General features: G+C 39.5%; 1 protein-coding gene across 9 annotated transcripts in view; it reads left to right on the forward strand.

Moving 5' to 3' along the window:
- Positions 1-18,975, forward strand: part of CECR2 (CECR2 histone acetyl-lysine reader) — a 163,021-nt gene that overhangs the window by 110,037 nt on the left and 34,009 nt on the right. For all 9 annotated transcript variants that reach the window (XM_087442985.1, XM_087442984.1, XM_087442987.1 and 6 more), the window contains 5 exons: positions 10,342-10,525; positions 11,732-11,871; positions 12,607-12,711; positions 15,013-15,062; positions 15,826-15,995. In XM_087442985.1, coding sequence (XP_087299111.1) covers positions 10,342-10,525; positions 11,732-11,871; positions 12,607-12,711; positions 15,013-15,062; positions 15,826-15,995 — 649 coding nt within the window. The remainder of the gene's footprint in view (positions 1-10,341; positions 10,526-11,731; positions 11,872-12,606; positions 12,712-15,012; positions 15,063-15,825; positions 15,996-18,975) is intronic.

An 18,975-nucleotide genomic window follows, 5' to 3' on the forward strand; every position in this document is an offset into this window, starting at 1 on the left:
TTGCCAACATTTGTTGTTTTTAATTTTACTGATTCTGTTTTGTATAACGTGGTAACTCGTGGTTTTAGTTTGCATTTCCCTGGTGACTAGATATGTAATGGGTTATGAATATTTTCTCCTGATGTGTAGCTTGCCTTTCCATTTGTTTGACAGTGTATTTCAAAGACTGGCAAGTTTTAATTTTGTTGAAGTCTGATTTATCAGTTTTTTCTAGTATGTTTCATACTTTTTATACCTAAGAAGTCAGGACCTGCCTTGAAATCAAGAAGGTTTTCTTTGAGTTTTATGGTTTTAGCTTTTTGCAGTTGGCATTATGATGCATTTTGAGTTAGTATTCATATATGGTGTGAAGTAGAAAATTTTTTCATTTTTTTCCTTACAAATATCATGTATGTTCAGTCCATTTCTGGACTCTCTGCCTTATTCCATTGATCTGTATGTCTGATATTTTTACAAGTACCAGATTGTCTTGAAAAAGCCTGCTTGGAGAGAATGGACATTTTGAGCAATATTGAATTTCCCAGTCCTTGAACATGATATGTATCTCTCCATTTGTTTATCTTCTTTGATTTCAGTAATATTTTGTAGTTTGCAGTATAAAGATATTGGACATCTTTCCATTTGTTCCTAAGTATTTTATATTTTTTGGTGATATTATAAGTGGAATTATTTAAAATTTTTTATTTTCCATCTGTTGCTGGTATATATATAATACTATTGATTTTTGTGTATTGACCATGTTCCTGTAGTCTTCCTGAATTCACTTTTTAGTTTTACTGATTTTGTTGTTGATTCCTGAGGATTTCTTATATAGTCTGTGATTAAAAACAGTTTTGCATCCAGGGCCAGCCCGGTGGCAGACCAGTTAAGTTTGCACGTTCCACTTCCAAGGTCCAGGGTTCACCGTTTCAGATCCTGGGTGCAGACCTACTTACCACTCATCAAGCCATGCTGTGGCGGCATCCCGTATAGAAGAGCTACAACTCTACAACTATGACACACAACTATGTACTGAGGCTTTGGGGAGAAAAAGAGAAAAAAATAAAGTTTTGCTTCTTCTATTCCCTTCTATACTCCTTGTTCTTCCTTTTCTTGTCTTACTGTGTGGGCTAAGACCCATAATATATTGTTCCTGATCTTGAGGGAAAGTAATCAGTCTTTCACCTTTGAGTATGATGAAGGTTGTCCCTCTTGTATATTGCTGAATTCGATTTGCTGATACTTTGTTGAGGATTTTTGCGTACTTGTTTCTGAGGAATATTAGTCTGTAATTTTATTTTCTTATAAATCTTAATTAAGTTTTGGTACACGGGTTAAGAAGTGTTCCCTGCTTTGTTTTCTGAAAGAGTTTGTTTAATTTATTTCAAACATTTCCTTAAATATTTGAAAGAATTCATCACTAAAAGCCTTTGGGTTCGTAGTTTTCTTTTGCAAGTTTTTGATTATTATTGACTGATTTACTTTCTTTAATCGATTAGGCTATTCAGGTGTTTTATTTGTTTAAGTCATTTTTGGTAAGTCGTTTTGACTTTTTTTGTGTGTGAGAAGATCAGCCCTGAGCTAACATCTGCCAGTCCTCCTCGGTTTTGCTGAGGAAGACTGGCCCTGGGCTAACATCCATGCCCATCTTCCTCTATTCTATATGGGACGCCGCCACAGCATGGCTTGACAAGCAATGCATTGGTGCGCGCCAGGGATCCGAATCGGCAAACCCTGGGCCGCCACAGCAGAGCGCGCACACCCAACTGTTTGCGCCACTGGACCAACCCCTGTTTTGAACATTTTTTAAGGAATTTGTCTATTTTATCTAAGTTCGCGAATTTATTTCTGTAATGCTGTCCATAATATTCTCTTATCCTTATCCTTTGAATGTATGATCTACAGTGATATCTCCACTCTCACTCCTGGTATTGTAATTTGTTCTTCCTCTCTCCCTCTTTGTTCTTTCTACAGGTTTCCCAGCTTTCCAAATGTTTACTAGAAAATAACTTTTTACCTCACCTACTGTTTGCCTTTCTATTTTATTAATATCTTCTGTTTTACTGATTTTTATCTTCATTATTTTCTTATATTTACTTTGGCTTTAGGTTGCCCTTCCTTTTTTTCTTCTTAAGTTACAGTGCTGGTGTTGAGCCTTTTTTCTTTTCAGTACAGCCATTTAAAGCTATAATGTCCTTCCAAGTAGTGCTTGGCTACCTCCCACAAATTTTGATATACTGTGGTTTTATTACCATTCAGAACGTGTTCTAACTTACTTTGTTATTTCTTCTATGATCCATGGGTTATTAAAAGTGTGTTATTTAATTTCTGGATATAGTCGTGTTAGTGATTTCTAAGTTAATTCCATATGTTCAGATAATATACTCTATGAGATTGCACTCTTTTGAAGTTTTTTTATTCTTATTTTATGTCCCAGCATATGATTTATCTTGGTGAACATTTCATATGCACTAGAAAAGAATATATATTCTGCAGTTTTTGTGTGCAATATTCTGTACATGTAAATTAGGTCAAGTTGATAGTATTTTTTTTTTTCCTTGATGTTTTAATAGTTTATAGCATTGTGAGATTTTGGGTTGTCCATTTCTGTTTGTCCATCACCATATACATGTCTCCCTTCACCCCTTGTGCCCACCCCCTACCCCCATTGCCCCTGGTAACTACACTACAGTTTTCTCTGTCCATGTGTTGGTTTATATTCCACATATGAGTGAGATCGTATGGTGTTTGTCTTTCTCTGTCTGGCTTATTTCGCTTAACATGATACCCTCCAGGTCCATCCATGTTGTTGCAAATGGGACGATTTTGTATTTTTTTATGGCTGAGTAGTCTTCCATTGTATATATGTACCACATCTTCTTGATCCAGTCGTCAGATGAGGGACACTTGGGTTGCTTCCATGTCTTGGCTATAGTGAATAATGCTGCAGTGAACACAAGAGTGTGTAAGCCTCTTTGGATTGTTGATTTCAGGTCCGTTGAATAGATTCCCAGTAGTGGGATAGCTGGATCATAGGGTATTTCTATTTTTAATTTTTTGAGGAATCTCCATACTGTTTTCCATAGAGGCTGCACCAGTTTGCATTCCCACCAGCTGTGTATGAGGGTTCCTGTTTCTCCACATCCTCTCCAACATTTGTTGTTTTTTGTCTTGGTGATTATAGCCATTCTAACAGGCGTGAGGTGATATCTTAGTGTTGTGTTTTTTTGTTTTTTTTTTTTAAGATTTTATTTATTTATTTTTTCCCCCCAAAGCCCCAGTAGATAGTTGTATGTCATAGTTGCACATCCTTCTAGTTGCTGTATGTGGGACTCGGCCTCAGGATGGACGGAGAAGTGGTGCCTCGGTGCGCGCCCGGGATCCGAACCCAGGCCACCAGCATTGGAGCGCGTGCGCTTAACCACCAAGCCACGGGGCCGGCCCTTAGTGTTGTTTTGATTTGCATTTCCCTGATGATTAGTTACGTTGAACCTCTTTTCACATGCCTATTGGCCATCTGTATATCGTCTTTGGAGAAGTATCTGTTCATTTCCTCTGCCCATTTTTTGACCGGGTTGTTTGTTTTCTTGTTGTTCAGTTGTGTGAGTTCTTTATATAGTATGGAGATTAACTTCTTGTCAGATATATGTTTTGCAAATATTTTCTCCCAGCTGGTGAGTTGTCTGTTCATTTTGATTCTGGTTTCATTTATCTTATGGAAGCTCTTTAATCTGATAAAGTCCCACTTATTTTTTCTTTAGTTTCCCTAGTCTAGGTAGGCATGGCATCCGAAAAGATTCCTTTATGACCAATGTCAAATAGTGTGTTGCCTATATTGTCTTCCAGGAGTTTTACAGTTTCAGGTCTCACCTTCAGGTCTTTGATCCATTTTGAGTTAATTTTTGTGAATGGCAATAGCAGATGGTCCACTTTCATTCTTTCGCATGTGGCTGTCCAGTTTTCCCCACACCATTTATTGAAGAGACTTTCCTTTCTCCATTGTATGTTCTTAGCTCCTTTGTCAAAAATTAGCTGTCTGTATGTGTGTGGTTTTATTTGTGGGCTTTCAATTCTGTTCCATTGATCTGTGTGTCTGTTTTTGTAGGTTGGTAGTATTTTTGAGATGTGTCCTCATTGATTCTTTTTATCTACTTGGTATATTAATTAATGAGAAAGATATTAAAAATCTCTGGCTATGCTCGTGGATTTTTCTGTTTTTCTTCCTTTAGTTCTCTTGGGTTTTGTTTCATGAATTTGGTGTCCTGTTATTAGATACACACGTGTAGCTTTGTTATATATTCCTAATGAATTGGCTTTTTATCTTTAGATCTACTTTGACTGGTATTAATAGAGCCATTTAGTTTTCTTGTGCTCATTCTGCCTAGCATATAATTTTCGATCCTTTTACTGTTTGTATTTTTATATTTAAATTGTATCTTACAGATGATATCCTATAGTTGGGTCTTGCTTTTTTTTTGCTCCGTCTGACAGTTTCTGCCTTTTAGTTGAGATGTTTAGTTCATTTACATTTAGTGCAATTACTGGTATGATTGATTTTCCATTTCTTCCTCTGGAGTTCTTTTTAACTGTACAATTCATTGGTTTTTAGTATATTTACAAAATTATGTAGTCATCACCACTATCTAATTCCAGAACATTTTTATCATCCCCAAAAGACACCTCATACCCATTAGCAGTCGGCTCCCTGTTTCCTCCAATCTCCAGTTCCAGGCAACCACTAATTTACTTCCTTGGAATCATACAGTGTTTGTTCTTTTGTGTCTGGCTTCTTTCACTTAGCATAAAGTTTTCAGGGTTTATCCATGTTGTAGCATGAATGAAGTATGTCATTCCTTTTCATGGCTGAAAGACATTCTGTTGTGTAGATATACATTTTATTTATCTTTTCATCAGTTCGTGGACATTGGCACTGTTTCAACTTTGTAGCTATTATGAATCATGCTGCTATGCCTGAATGTTTCTGTACACATTTTTGTGTGGATGAATGTTTTCATTTCTCTTGGGTATATACCTAGGAGTGGAATGGTTGGGGCATGTGGTTATTTTATGTTTAACTTTTTGAGCAACTTGCCAAACTTCTCTGAAGTGGCTGCACCATTTTACATTCCCACCAGCAGTGTATGAGGGTTCTAATTTCTCCACATCTGGGCCAGCACTTGTTATTATCTGTCTTTTTTTTTGTTGTTTTAGCTATCCTGGTGGGTATGAAGTGGTATCTCATTGTGGTTTTGATTTGCATTTCCCAAATGACTAATGATGTCAAGCATCTTTTCTTGTGCTTCCTTCTGATTTTTGTTCCTCTGTTGGTCCTTCACTGCTTTCTTTTGCGTTATTTTTAAGCATTTCACTTTGTTTCCTCTATTGGCTTGTGTGTGTGTGTGTGTGTGTGTGTGTGTGTGTGTATTTTAGTGGTTCTGGGGCTAGCAGTATGCATCCTTAAATTATCAGAAGCTATTCAGAATTCTTATTGTACCTTTTCACATCTTACACCTGACACTTCAGACTTCCCAATTCATACAAATAGTATTTAGGGTCCCATCTGACTTCCATTTAAAAAAGTCCTTGATCTTTTTAGAGATTATCGCATGCTGATTTCCGGTTGACTTTTAATACTTTTCGTTGTTACCCAAGGTAAATTTTCATAAACACGTGTAAAATCTATATTATTTACATTTCCCTGCTGAAAGATATATTTTGTGTCTTAGTCATATTTTCCTTTAATTTGAAATTGCCGTGATTTTTAATGTATCCTTATGATTTTAGGATATGTTGACTACAGCAGCTGCTATACAGCCCTAGAGAAGAGATGTTATTTAAATTATTTTGACCTGGGTCTTTTACGATCTTTAAGAATAAACGCTTTATCAAATGATCTTATAGAGCCTTTTACTTGTTGCTTCACTTGGAACCAAAATCTTTATCTCAATCCAGTACTCATGTTAATTGTGGCTTGACTGTGCATACGTGTACCTCATTTGTTTCACAAAGAGCTGTAGCAAACGGGAGAGTGGGATTTTTCATTCAGTCTCCATTGTGCTACGCAGGATGCCATGCCTTAATTGCTCCCCTGCAAGTAGACTAGGGATGCCCTTTCATGCCTCAGAGAACTCAGGAGCCTTCTTTTTATCTATGATCTTGCTAAAACAGGTTGCAAATATTAAAATTCGTTGTCCTCCATAGTTCTGCCAGCTCCAGCCGGCTGAGACTTGTGTTAACATACTTTACTCAGGTCATGCCATCCTTGTCAGCACTGGTCTCACCAGTGGAAGCATGTTCTGTCTGAAGCAAACTGGGAAATTCTCTGCTGGGGTTCTAAGAAATGGCTAACTCTGGGAGTGTGGAAAGTGGTTCTCTTTCTGTCTCTCTCTATCTCTCATTATTATATGGAAAAGGCATAATTAAAAGCTGCTCATTAAGAGCATTTGGAACTTTTTTCAGACAAGAAAGAGAGTATACTTGGTTGTGCTCAGAACCTCCAGCTGGTTTGATCTTTTTGTTACTATATTCTTTTCCTTTTTTTTTTTTTTTTAAGTTTTTTGGGGAAGATTGGCCCTGAGCTAATATCTGTTGCCAATCTTCCTTTTTCTTTTTTCTCCCCAAAGCCCCATTACGTAGTTGTATATCCTAGTTGTGAGTCCTTCTAGTTCTTCTATGTGGGATGCTGCTTCACCATGGCTTGATGAGCGGTGAGTAGGTCCATGCCCAGGATCCGAACCGGTGAACCCGGGGCCACCAAAGTGGAACAGACGAACTTAACCACTATACCGCCGGGCCAGCCCTGTTACCATATTCTACTGAAACCTTTCATTATAATTCTGAGTAATTTTAGAAAGACGAGAGGTATTTAAGTCATTAAGAGGGAATTGTACTGAGCTGAATGGATAAGTCAATGAATGTTCCGGGCAACCTAAACTTTAGAACTATAGTCTGAGAAATTTTAAAAATATTATATCCCTTTTTAGCAGCATAGTCCACTATTTTTTTTTTTTTTTTTTTTTTTTAGATTTTATTTATTTATTTATTTATCCCCAAAGCCCCAGTAGATAGTTGTATGTCGTAATTGCACATCCTTCTAGTTGCTGTACGTGGGACGCGGCCTCAGCATGGCCGGAGAAGCGGTGCGTCGGTGAGCGTCCGGGATCCCAACCCGGGCCGCCAGCAGCGGAGTGTGCGCACTTAACCCCTAAGCCACGGGGCCAGCCCATCCACTATTCTTTCTTTAAGTAGCAAAATCTGAAAGTGCACACAAAATTGTGTGTGTGCTCATTTTTCTGTGGGGAAGGAATATATGGTCTTTTTTCTTTGTGTGAAGAAGATCAGCCCTGAGCTAACATCTGTGCTAATCCTCCTCATTTTGCTGAGGAAGACCGGCTCTGAGCTAACATCTATTGCCAATCCTCCTCCTTTTTGTCTTCCCCAAAACCCCAGTGGATAGTTGTATATCATAGCTGCACACCCTTCTAGTTGCTGTATGTGGGACGCGGCCTCAGCATGGCCGGAGAAGCGGTGCGTCGGTGCGCGCCCAGGATCCGAACCCGGGCTGCCAGTAGCGGAGCGCGCGCACTTAACTGCTAAGCCACGGGGCCAGCCCAGAATATATGGTCTTAATCAGATTTTTAAAGAGCTTTATGTCCAATAGAAGATTAAGAACCACTAAGTAGAAAGTATTAGCCTGATTTTTGGCTTCCTGAAGGCTTTTTGTTTCAAATACTCTTGGCCAGATTGCCTTCAAAAGTTTTTTTTTCCCCTTGAATTTCTGATATTTAAAAGAAAGGGATATAGATTTCTGTGAGAAGGTTTATCTATATACAAGGAAAATGAATTATCTTGAATTGTAAGCCCTCAAGTATCTCTTGGTAAGGAGATATGGAGATGCCTTAAGAAAACTTCTAGCACAAGTGATGTAATAGAAACTGAGTAGGATAATAGGGCTATTGGAAAGGAATCTCAGACATGCAATTCTCTGAGACAAGTAGGGGCTTTCAGACAGATTGCAGGCACAAAGAACAGCACTGTTTATACACATACAGTGTGTGCTGGACTGGTCTGCTGAGGAAGGTCTCCCTAGCCTGGCCCAGCCTGTCTCCTACCCCATCCTCCAGCAAAGCTGCATTCTGGTGAAATGATCTCAATGTCATAGATTCCACATTTTACTTCACTGCAGGAAAAACATGCCTTGTTGTTTGGGATACTTGGTGTGCATTAGAAATTCTAGAAAGCATGTGGTAGATAAAGGCATTTATTACCAAAGAGAGTTGTCATCTTCATACTCCTTGCTACTGAAAAAGCAGTTTTTAAATAACACCCGTTTTGGGCCAGCCCCGTGGCTTAGCGGTTAAGTGCGCGCGCTCCGCTACTGGCGGCCCAGGTTCACATCCCGGGCGCGCACCGACACACCACTTCTCCGGCCATGCTGAGGCCGCGTCCCACATACAGCAACTAGAAGGATGTGCAGCTATGACATACAACTATCCACTGGGGCTTTGGGGAAAAAAAAGGAGGAGGATTGGCACTAGATGTTAGCTCAGAGCCGGTCTTCCTCAGCAAAAAGAGGAGCATTAGCATAGATGTTAGCTCAGGGCTAATCTGCCTCACAAAAATAAATAAATAAATAAATAATACACGTTTTATTTTCAAATTCACCATTGCCACACTGTCTGCTTTTTACCGCCAGTTTGAAGTACTCTTTGCCCAGCTCCTGCCTCCTGACGGGCAGCACCAGCTCCACAGGCGGTGGGGAGAGGAAGCTAGTCCAAAGGCACTGTGGTTCAAGCAGGTGTTCATATGCCTGTGCTCATGCTTTGAAAGTGCATGCTTCAATCAAATCAAATTTGTGAGATCCTTGATATTTAGAGGTATTATGCTGCATTTTGATAAGCTAACACATTCACATTTTACTCAGTTGAGGTATCAATAGTAAGGAAATAAAATTTCTTCTCTTTGAAAAACAAAATGTTTAATTTATCTGCCTAAGGCCCTTTGTTTTGTTTTCCATGACTGTTTCCTCTGACTTTTTCTGCAAATATAACTACTGTGGATGATAAGTCACCGTGGGACAGGCCTCATTTAAAAATTATATTGACACACAACTCCTTCAGAGCCCCTGCCTAGTGAGATTTTTTTTGGTGAGGAAGATTGGCCCTGAGCTAACATCTATTGCCAATCCTCCTCTTTTTGCTGAGCGAGATTGGCCCTGGGCTAACATCCGTGCCCATCTTCCTCTACTTTATATGTGGGACGCCTGCCACAGCATGGCTTGATAAGCAGTGTGTAAGTCCGCACCCAGGATCTGAACCTACGAACCCGGGGCTGCCGAAGTGGAGCAGGTGAACTTAACCGTTATGCCACTGGGCTGGCCCCTATATCCAGATTCTTTAATAGTTGAGACATAGAATAACCATCTTAACAATTAAATAGCACTTTACAAGGCACATTTAGGTACTCATCAAAATGCAGTTGTGGAATTGCCAATTAGCCTCTACCTGAGAAAAAATTTAAATTGCCATCAAATTGTCTTAAATGTTTCCTGTAGAAAAACTATCTTCAAAATTTAGAATATAGTATTTTGTAACATGCCCTAAAGTTTATATGTAACAGAATACAAAATTATAGTTGCACATTGGAGTAGCCGCTCGTCTTCTGGAGTAGTTTTCCCACTTTTGCATCTTAACCTGAAATGTAAGTTGATTAGACTAGGCATACATTGAGTTTCTTTTGTGTTTGCCATCTAAGTTGTGGACCTAATTTTGAATTGAATATCCATCTGCACTCTCGCGAGTCTCTTTAATTGTATGAGTGAAGGAAAGACTGTTCCTCAGTTTCACAATCTATACCGTTGATTATTAAAACTTTTACTTATTTCACCAGAATATGCTTTTTGGGGTGTAAAGTAAAAAAACCTATTCAGGGGCTGGCCAGGTGGCATAGTGGTTAAGTTCACGTGCTCTGCTTCGGCGGCCTGGGATTTGTGGGTGTGGATCCCAGGCGTGGACCTACACAGTGCTCATCAAGGCGTGCTGTGGTGGCATCCCACATACAAAATAGTGGAAGATGGGCACAGATGTTAGCTCATGGACAATCTTCCTGACAGGAAAAAAAAAAAAAAACCTATTCAATGAGAAACGCTCTGAACATATTTTATCTTCTTTGGCATTTGATAGTCGAAGGTCTAAGTAGATGCTGTAATAACATGAAGCTTCACTAAGGGGGTGTCAGGCCCTTCCCATTACTGCTTTCTCATTTCCTGCTTTCTGTTGAAAGTTTGTCAGCTGTCCAGCCATCAGTTCTCTCCCCTTTTCCCACCCGTCCTCTACATCTTACATTAATGCACTTTTGTGTTAGGCCCCAGACGTTCCACAGCTACCTGGAGGACATCATCAACTACCGCTGGGAGCTTGAAGAAGGGAAACCCAATCCTCTGAGAGAAGCCAGTTTCCAGGAGCTGCCTCTCCGTACTCGTGTGGAGATCCTGCACCGCCTCTGTGATTATCGGTTGGATGCGGATGACGTCTTCGATCTTCTCAAGGTGCTTAACGGACGAGCCCTTTCCCCAGAGCAAAAGGAGCCAGCAATCAGGATGTAAAACCTGAAATACTGAGAGAAGCCAGAGTTGAGCTTGTGTTACTAGTCTTGGGACTCTTGATTGACAGTCACAGTGGATACAAAACCATGACCGCTATGGCCAAGGGAATCCAGGCCATGCATCTCTATGAGTATATGTTATTTTGGTTGAATTCCTAGTTTGGTTTTGTCTTCCTTTACATTTGCTGAATTCCAGCAGACATAGGAACAGTCAGAGGCACGTCTTTGTTCTTCCTTGCATCAGCCAAAATTGCAACTAAATTAGCCACTGAATTTTATTTCCCAACATCTAAAATTGGGTTTAGCATACTGAAATACTTATTGAAAATGCTAAGAACTTTAACCCCATATATGCAAGTGAAGTTCATCCCTGCTATACACATACATACACATTACAAAAAATGTGTTGGAGAAGGAAGGTGTAAATCTCTCTTCCCTCCCTCTAATATTCTATTGTCGTTATCTATTTGAGAAGTCTCTCTCAGAGGGAGGGTGTACAGGGCTATTGCTTTTCACTCATAGTGAGGTCAGTTTCTAATCCTGTTCAGTCAGAAATGATTAAATGTGTTGATGACTTATTTCAGCCCTGTTCATGGACATGGTATAAAAATCGTTGTGCAGTTTAGCACCGTCTTTGCTGAGCACTCAAGGACTTCAGTAGTAGCAGGAAGGCCGATGCAGGGCATACCCTGGGGTAAATTGGGAGCCGTGTTGCTGGATCTCAGCTGGTATGAGAGGTTGCTGTAGGTTATGATGGAGCTACAACAGAGGATCACGTGGGACAAAGCTTCACAACATCAGATTCCACTCTGTTGTAACTGTCTTCCCTTTTATGGATGCACACATAAAATAACAATAAGTCCAAACCAAATATATAATACGTTCGTCAAAATTCCTTTTGGTGCTTTGGTAAAATGGGGGCAATGAGGGGGATGGGAAGCATTTGAAATATTTGCATATCCTCTTCTTCAAAGAAGGTACTACCTTCTCATTCTGTCTGTGTTCCGTGTGCCCTGAATGAAAATTACATAAGATGCTAGGGCATTTTTTAAATATGAGGTATATCTGAGTATAAATTTTGAATCCTCATTTTAGTTTTTCCTTTTTTGTTCCACATTTCCCCAAACCTTTTCCCTTTTTTTCTACCTAGGGTCTGGATGCAGACAGTCTCCGCGTGGAACCATTGGGTGAGGACAATTCCGGGGCACTCTATTGGTATTTCTATGGAACGCGAATGTACAAGGAGGACCCAGTACAAGGAAGATCCAGCGGAGAGCTCTCTTTGAGCAGGTACACTCTGGAAGGCCAGGGCTCTGACAGCTACTGGACCAAAATGTCATTAAAATTAAATGTATCAGAATTCTGTGGCAAATTTTCTTATGAAGGAATTCCCCATAACAGCATACCACAAAGAGATGCAAGGAGTTATTTCATACGGAAGTTAAAAGGGATCAATCTGTGTCCTCTGCTACCAGAATGGTGAAAGGTGGTGGTGTTTGATAGGGCATTCTTGAGGCGTGTGCTTTGCTTCCCATAGACTTCTCTATACCATGCTCTTCTCAGCAGGACAGGCATTTCACTGCAACAGCTTTCCTCTCTCATAGTCAAGTCTCGAGAACTTGTTTCTGCTAGAATTGATGATCTACCCCATCAGTACAGGACCAGAAGGACCTTAAAGAATGCCTGAAACGTAAGCCTTACTAAGTGAGGAAGAGACCGCCTTTCCATAGCATCCCAGAATGTTGCTACCAGCTTGTTTTATTTAGACTTTGTTATTGCTGGGAGCAGTGCTCGCTATTAAGAAAGTATTAGGTCTGACTCAGATTTTCATACTATAGAATGTCAGTTTTCCTTGGTCCCACATTCTAATAATGGAAGACAGGAAGTCACCCTGTTCTCTCCCTGTGACTGCTGCATTTTGTCCTTTTTAGTAACCTCATGACCAGAAAAACTGTAATTACTGACCTAAAAATCATATGATCAATCCTATGACAGAACATTTCTATTTAATATACTATTTGTTAGGGAAAGTGAAGGACAAAAGAATGTCTCAGGTGTTCCTGGGAAAACAGGAAAAAGAAGAGGAAGACCCCCAAAACGGAAGAAACTCCAGGAAGAGATTACAGTGAGGTAAGAAAATCTCGTTAGTCTGTGGTGGTCCTAGACCCTCATGCTGGGAGGGACCTTCATTTCACTTGTTCTTCATCCTTGATTTTCACTCGCGCCATGGGAAGGACGTGGGACTTAATTTATGGAGATCTCAATCAGACCCCTCATGAAATGACCATGTGTGCACTAGGAATCAGGAAGCCCTAGCTGCACGACTTGCAGCAAGCTACCTCCCCTCTCTAAGCCTGTTCTTTTATTGGACAGTGGGGGCACTAATAGTAATGAGGATTCAATTGAACAAGACAGTGAATGTGACAGGGTAACGAACTGAAAACAATGCATGGCCCATAGTAAGTGCCCACTATGTATTAACTTTTAAAATTTGTTATGCCACACATTTTTCCATAGGAGCCTGGAGCAAGTTAATTCTATGATTAAGGTTTGACTAATAATCAGCACTTTAATAGAATTATATATCATACATGAGTTTAGGAGTTAATTGTTTCCTGTTATGGAGATTTTAGTAGCAAACATGCATTATTTTGTTTAGAATACAATTTCCTACAATAAAGAAAAGGTAAGATCTTAAACATTTTTATAGTCTTTATTTTATATTTAATTTTAGCAAAGAGATTCTGTTACATTGGGGAAGTTTTATTTTATACGTCATTATCTTTTAGGAAATTCTGCCATCAGACCTATCATTATCCATCTATGGAAGTTAGGTCATATTCTTAAAAATTCTAACAACACAGGAGAAACTGCTTCTTCCTTCTAAATTTTAGAACTACTAAATAATCTAAATGCTTAAAGTAGACCAAATTTCATTCTGTTGCTTATTAACCACTAAGAAGTATTTCTAGGGATCAGATTATGAATAAATCAATCAGAATTTGATATTTTTTACACATAAAAATCAGTGTTCTACTTAACTTCCCAGAACTGTGACTACAGATTGCAACTTTCCTCCTACCAGTGTTTGTGAGAAATGTCCTCTAAGCATGTTCTGTACACATGACCCCTGTTTCTGGATCTTGTTAGCAATCCACACCTCCTCCTATATTCAGAAAGCTGTTTTATGCTTATCTCCATTTCCCTCTAGTACCAACAATTCAAGTGTTGGGAATATAGAATCATTTAAGCAAGCATACATGGACTTGTGCTACCCTCTACTGGTGGTTTTATTCTTTAGAGTTCTGTATCCAATACGTTATGTAAATTTTTTTTTGTTTTTTTTGGTGAGGAAGATTGGCCCTGAGCTAACATCTGTGCCCATCTTCCTCTATTTTGTATGTGGGACATTTCCACAGCATGGCTTGATGAGCGGTGTGTCGGTCTGCGCCCACGATTTGAACCTGTGAACCCTGGGCCACTGAAGCAGAGTGCACCAATTTAACCACTATGCCACCGGGCTGGCCCCTGTAAATAGTTTTGAATTAAATAAAACTTAAAACTTAGTTCCTCAGTCACACCAGCCACATTTCAAGCACTCAGTAGCCACATGTGGCTTGTGTCTACCATATCGGACAGCAGCAATATAGAAATTTTCATTCTCACAGAAAGTTCTATGGAAGAGTACTGCTTTAGATAGTTGAAAACAAACCAAAAAGAAAAGTCCACAGAGAATGTCCTGTACAACTCAAGAATACAAATGACAATGATACTGAAGCTATTGTGTGAGCACTTTGTATTTTATAATTTAATCCCAACATCCCTGTAAAGTAGGCATTATTAATAGCCCCATTTTAGAGGAAAGTTAATTAACTTTCCCGAGGTCATGTGGTAAGTGGCAAGCCTTGAGTAGAGGCAGTCTGACTTCAGAACCTATGTTCTTACCCTCTACTTTATATGAGGTTAAATTAAATATGCCTTATCGTCAGTGCAGCCCTGAATCAGAGAGAAGGACATTGGAATCCCTACTGTTCTTTTTTTCTTGGCATTTAACTATTAAAACTTAATTCTTCTGTTTGATTACAAAAAAATGTTTTCAAAGTTAATATTTTCCTATGCATTGATGTCACCCTAACATTGGGTTCCTATATGGTGTTTCTTCCCTCTATAACCAACACACCTACATCCTGGTGTTTGTTTATTCAGAAGAGTTACTCCTCCCCTAACCTTACCCCCCTGACACACACACACACACACACACACACACACACACACACACACACACACACACACACACACACACACACACACACACACACACACACTCTCTCTCCTTGTGTTAAGTTAATTCGGTGTACCTTATAGGGGAAGCACAGAACAATTTTGGACATGTCTTTGTTTTAATTGGTGCCTCCTTTTCCTGTGTTTCAGTGAAAAGCAGGAAGAAAACTCCTTGGTGTCTGAGCCACAGACAAGAAATGGTAATTACCTTTGCTGGAGTTTAGAAAGTATTAAGTACACGTGGTCGATTTATATTATGATGGTGACTCTCTCATTTTCCAGAGTCATACAAATCAGTTAAGATTATTCCAGTGGCCTTCTAACTAGCCTCCTTCCCCTTCAGTTCTCTCTTCCTCACTCTTATCCTGTGCCCATCTCTCCATCTGACGGGGGTAACTACAGGTAAGGACCAGGTCTTTTCACTTGTGCCCTGTTACCTGGGCACAGTGTAATAGACACCCAAACAGTTGGAAGAGTGAGCAACTTCTCAAAGAGCTATCTTTTTAATGTAAAATGCTTTACTACATAAGGGGGTATACCAGTTTCCTACCTAGATTTCATTTCTCTAATCCAAATTGCATCAGTTTGGTGGGAAATATCAGTTTCCATCATTTCAATGTAAATGAAACAAGGAAGACTCTGCACAAGCTCAAATCAAAATCATTTGCATAGAAAGTAACTACATTTAATCACTTCTAGGATATTAAAATCTATCTTATGAACTTCACAAAAGTTATATTCGTATTGCCTGTAGGCATTCTTAACTTTTAGTTGTAAACAGTGAGAGTAACAGAAAAATTAAAAGTATACATTATCAACCTTAAAATTAAAAAAGTAATAGGTCTCCCTTTTTTCTGATTCCCTGGTTTTGATCATGACCTAGGGTAAAAATGAAATTGAGAATAAATAGGAAAAATGTTCCTAGTGGGATCTATTTACTGAACCCGTCCTTTTCTTTTCTAGGGTCCCAAGGGCCAGGTCAAGGCACTTGGTGGCTCCTGTGCCAAACAGAAGAAGAATGGAGACAGGTCACAGAGAGTTTTCGCGAGAGGACCTCCCTTCGAGAACGGCAGCTCTATAAGCTCCTCAGTGAGGACTTCCTGCCTGAGATATGCAACATGATTGCCCAGAAGGTATGCAAACAGTGACTCCTCCCTCTGTATGAGGTATCAAACTGCATTACAGAAGGATTATTCATTAGAGTTTTTGAATGCATTTTGCCCTCTCCTCAAAGTGGTACAGCCTCTATCCTCTCTTATCTGGAGTGTTAAAATGGGACCTCGTGCCACCCACTCTCCTTCACTGGGGACGTATAATTTAATTCTCCTTACCCCAAGAAGTCCTCAGTGACCCCCCCGCCCCCAATACCACAAGGGCTTTTCACAATCTGGAACCGACTTCCCTTCTCCTGTAACAATCCTCGGGAGCCGTTTCCTGAGCCCCCAGTGTGTCTCATAGCACCCTGTGCATACCTCTGTATATACACTGCTGCTTTTCTAAGTCATCTTCTTACGGTCTGTCTCTCTCCCACTAAACAGCAAGCTCTGAAGAGTCTGTAGCTCCAGTGCCAGCTCTTTTTCCAACTCTACCTGAGCTCTATGTGCCACCTTCTCCAGCTTCAGGGAAATTTATAGTTTCATAAACCGTGCATCCTATATTTTCATGCATATACACCCTAATTCGTGACTTTTTCAAACATCTTTCCCCTCTACTCCCCCCCCCCCCACATTCAAATACTGCTCTTTCAAAAGCCCCATTAAAAGGTATTGTCTCCATGAGCTACCCTCTGTTTCTCCCAGTCTTAGGATTTTCTTCCCTAACATGTTTCCTCATCCCGTACTTAATTTCACTGGGAGTAGTTCAAGCTTCTTCAGATTAGAGACCGTATCTTACTCATCATTTTAACCTCCACAACACCTGTGTGATGCCTTTTCTCTCTGGTGGATGCTCAATAATCATTCAGTTGGCTTATTTCATTTCATGATTCTGATACTTCTGATTGTTAATACATGTTAATAGAAGACAGAAAAATTTGACCACCTGCCAATGAAATCTGAAGAGAAAGTATTTGTAAATTATTGCTGTAGTACCTCCAGGGAAGTCCAAAATGACTTCACAACTTAATTTGTTGTGAATCTAGTGATACTTCTAACCATTAAGCAGGTTAATGCTTTAGGGAAAATTCTAGAAACTCACCTTTCTCTAATAGCAAAAACTTATAAATAGTGCTTCAAGAATTACCTTTTCATGAATGAGCAAAAACTTCTGCATTTCTCTATCAATATACTTAATTCTTTATACTATAATTATATAGTGATCTGCAGCTGACTGTTACACTTTTTCTGAGAATTGAAATACATAATCTGTTTAAAGTAACTGTTTTATAGAGATGGTTTTATAATTTTACGTACCCTTGTATATGACTTTATTGATATGAGTAATGATGACATTAAATCATCTATAAGGTGTATACCTAATTTACTTAAACCTTTTTTTATAATTTCTGCTTTTTTACTCCAATTTTCAACCTAAGATATTTTTGGATAGGAGAACTAAGGGAAAAATCTTACAAGCATAAAACTGATGGTTTTGATGCAAAAAACTTTGAGTTGATTCTTTGCAAGAGAAGAAAAAATTAAGAGAAAATTTAAATATGATTCTCAAGAACCATGAAATTATATGGGGCCGGCCCGGTGGCGCAAGCGGTTAAGTGCGCATGCTCTGCTGCAGCAGCCCTGGGTTCACTGGTTTGGATCCCGAGCGTGCACCGACACACCGCTTGTCAGGCCATGCTGTGGCAGCGTCCCATATAAAGTGGAGGAAGATGGGCATGGATGTTAGCCCAGAGCCAGTCTTCCTCAGCAAAAAGAGGAGGATTGGCAGATGTTAGCTCAGGGCCGATCTTCCTCACAAAAAAAAAAAAAAAAGAACCATGAAATTATAAATCAAAAAGGAAATAATAGATTTGATATTTTGAAAACTGTACAGTGCTCTAAATTTGCAAACCTCAGTGAAATGGGGTGTTGATTACAAAAATAAGAGAATCTAAATTGTGCAATAGAAAACCTAAGTAGGCAAGTCATTAGGGAAGAAGAGTTTTCACAAAAGAATCCCATCCAAAGCTCCAGCATTCTTTGGATTTTTTCCCAGGTAAAATTTTCTAAACCTTTAAGAAAAGGTAATCTCCAAACATTTCAAAAATGAAGAAAAAAATAGGTAGCTACTCTGTTCATTTAGGTATAGATGTCTTAGATCCCTATTCCTGATAAAATTAAACACACTCTTCATTCAGTAATATAGATGCCAAGTCCTTCATACTAACAAGTAAAAACCATCTCTTCACCTAAAGAATAACTACTCATAACCCATCAGGGTTAAGCCTAAGTCTGTAATACTGGTGATATTGTTTTGGCAGTCTTGTCCAGTGTGACATAACAAAAAAGAAGAGTAAGAGGCAAAATTTTAGAATGTTTTGCCTGGAGTGGTATAAATCCACTTATAAAGTCTATTAATTAGAACTTAGTAATAGTGCTGGGTGACTAGACTTCCTACATCCAGATCACCTGACATGCTTATTAAAAGCTCAGATTCCTCCTGCCCATGCCCCATCCCCAGTCCCCCTCAGGGTGTTAGAGGTGTGGTATCTGTTAATCTGCAGGCGTAGAAGCTCTTCAGATGACTCTTGTGCATCCTCAGTTTCAGTATCACTGAAAATAAACCCATTTACAGTAGCAACAAAACAAATTTTGCTGTGAGCCTAACTAGAGTTGTGTGTCATTGATAAGAAAGAAGTTACACAACTATTAGTAGACAATATATTTTTAAAGTCTCATGTAAATATGTTAAGACTCCCCTATCTTGGGCCACAGTGGCACAAGCGGTTAAGTGCGTGCGCTCCGCTGTGGCAGCCCAGGGTTCACCGGTTCGGATCCCGGGCACACCAACGCACTGCTTGTCAAGCCATGCTGTGGCAGCGTCCCATATAAAGTAGAGGAAGATGGGCATAGATGTTAGCTCAGGGCTGATCTTCCTCACCAAAAAAAAAAAAAAAAAAAAAAGACTTCTCTATCTGGAAGGAAAGAGTAAGTTTACTTGCCAGTATTCACCAAGGTA

This window comes from Ceratotherium simum, chromosome 17 (assembly GCF_057802395.1).
Source record: "Ceratotherium simum simum isolate JZ-2026a chromosome 17, ASM5780239v1, whole genome shotgun sequence".
Lineage (NCBI taxonomy): Eukaryota > Metazoa > Chordata > Mammalia > Perissodactyla > Rhinocerotidae > Ceratotherium > Ceratotherium simum.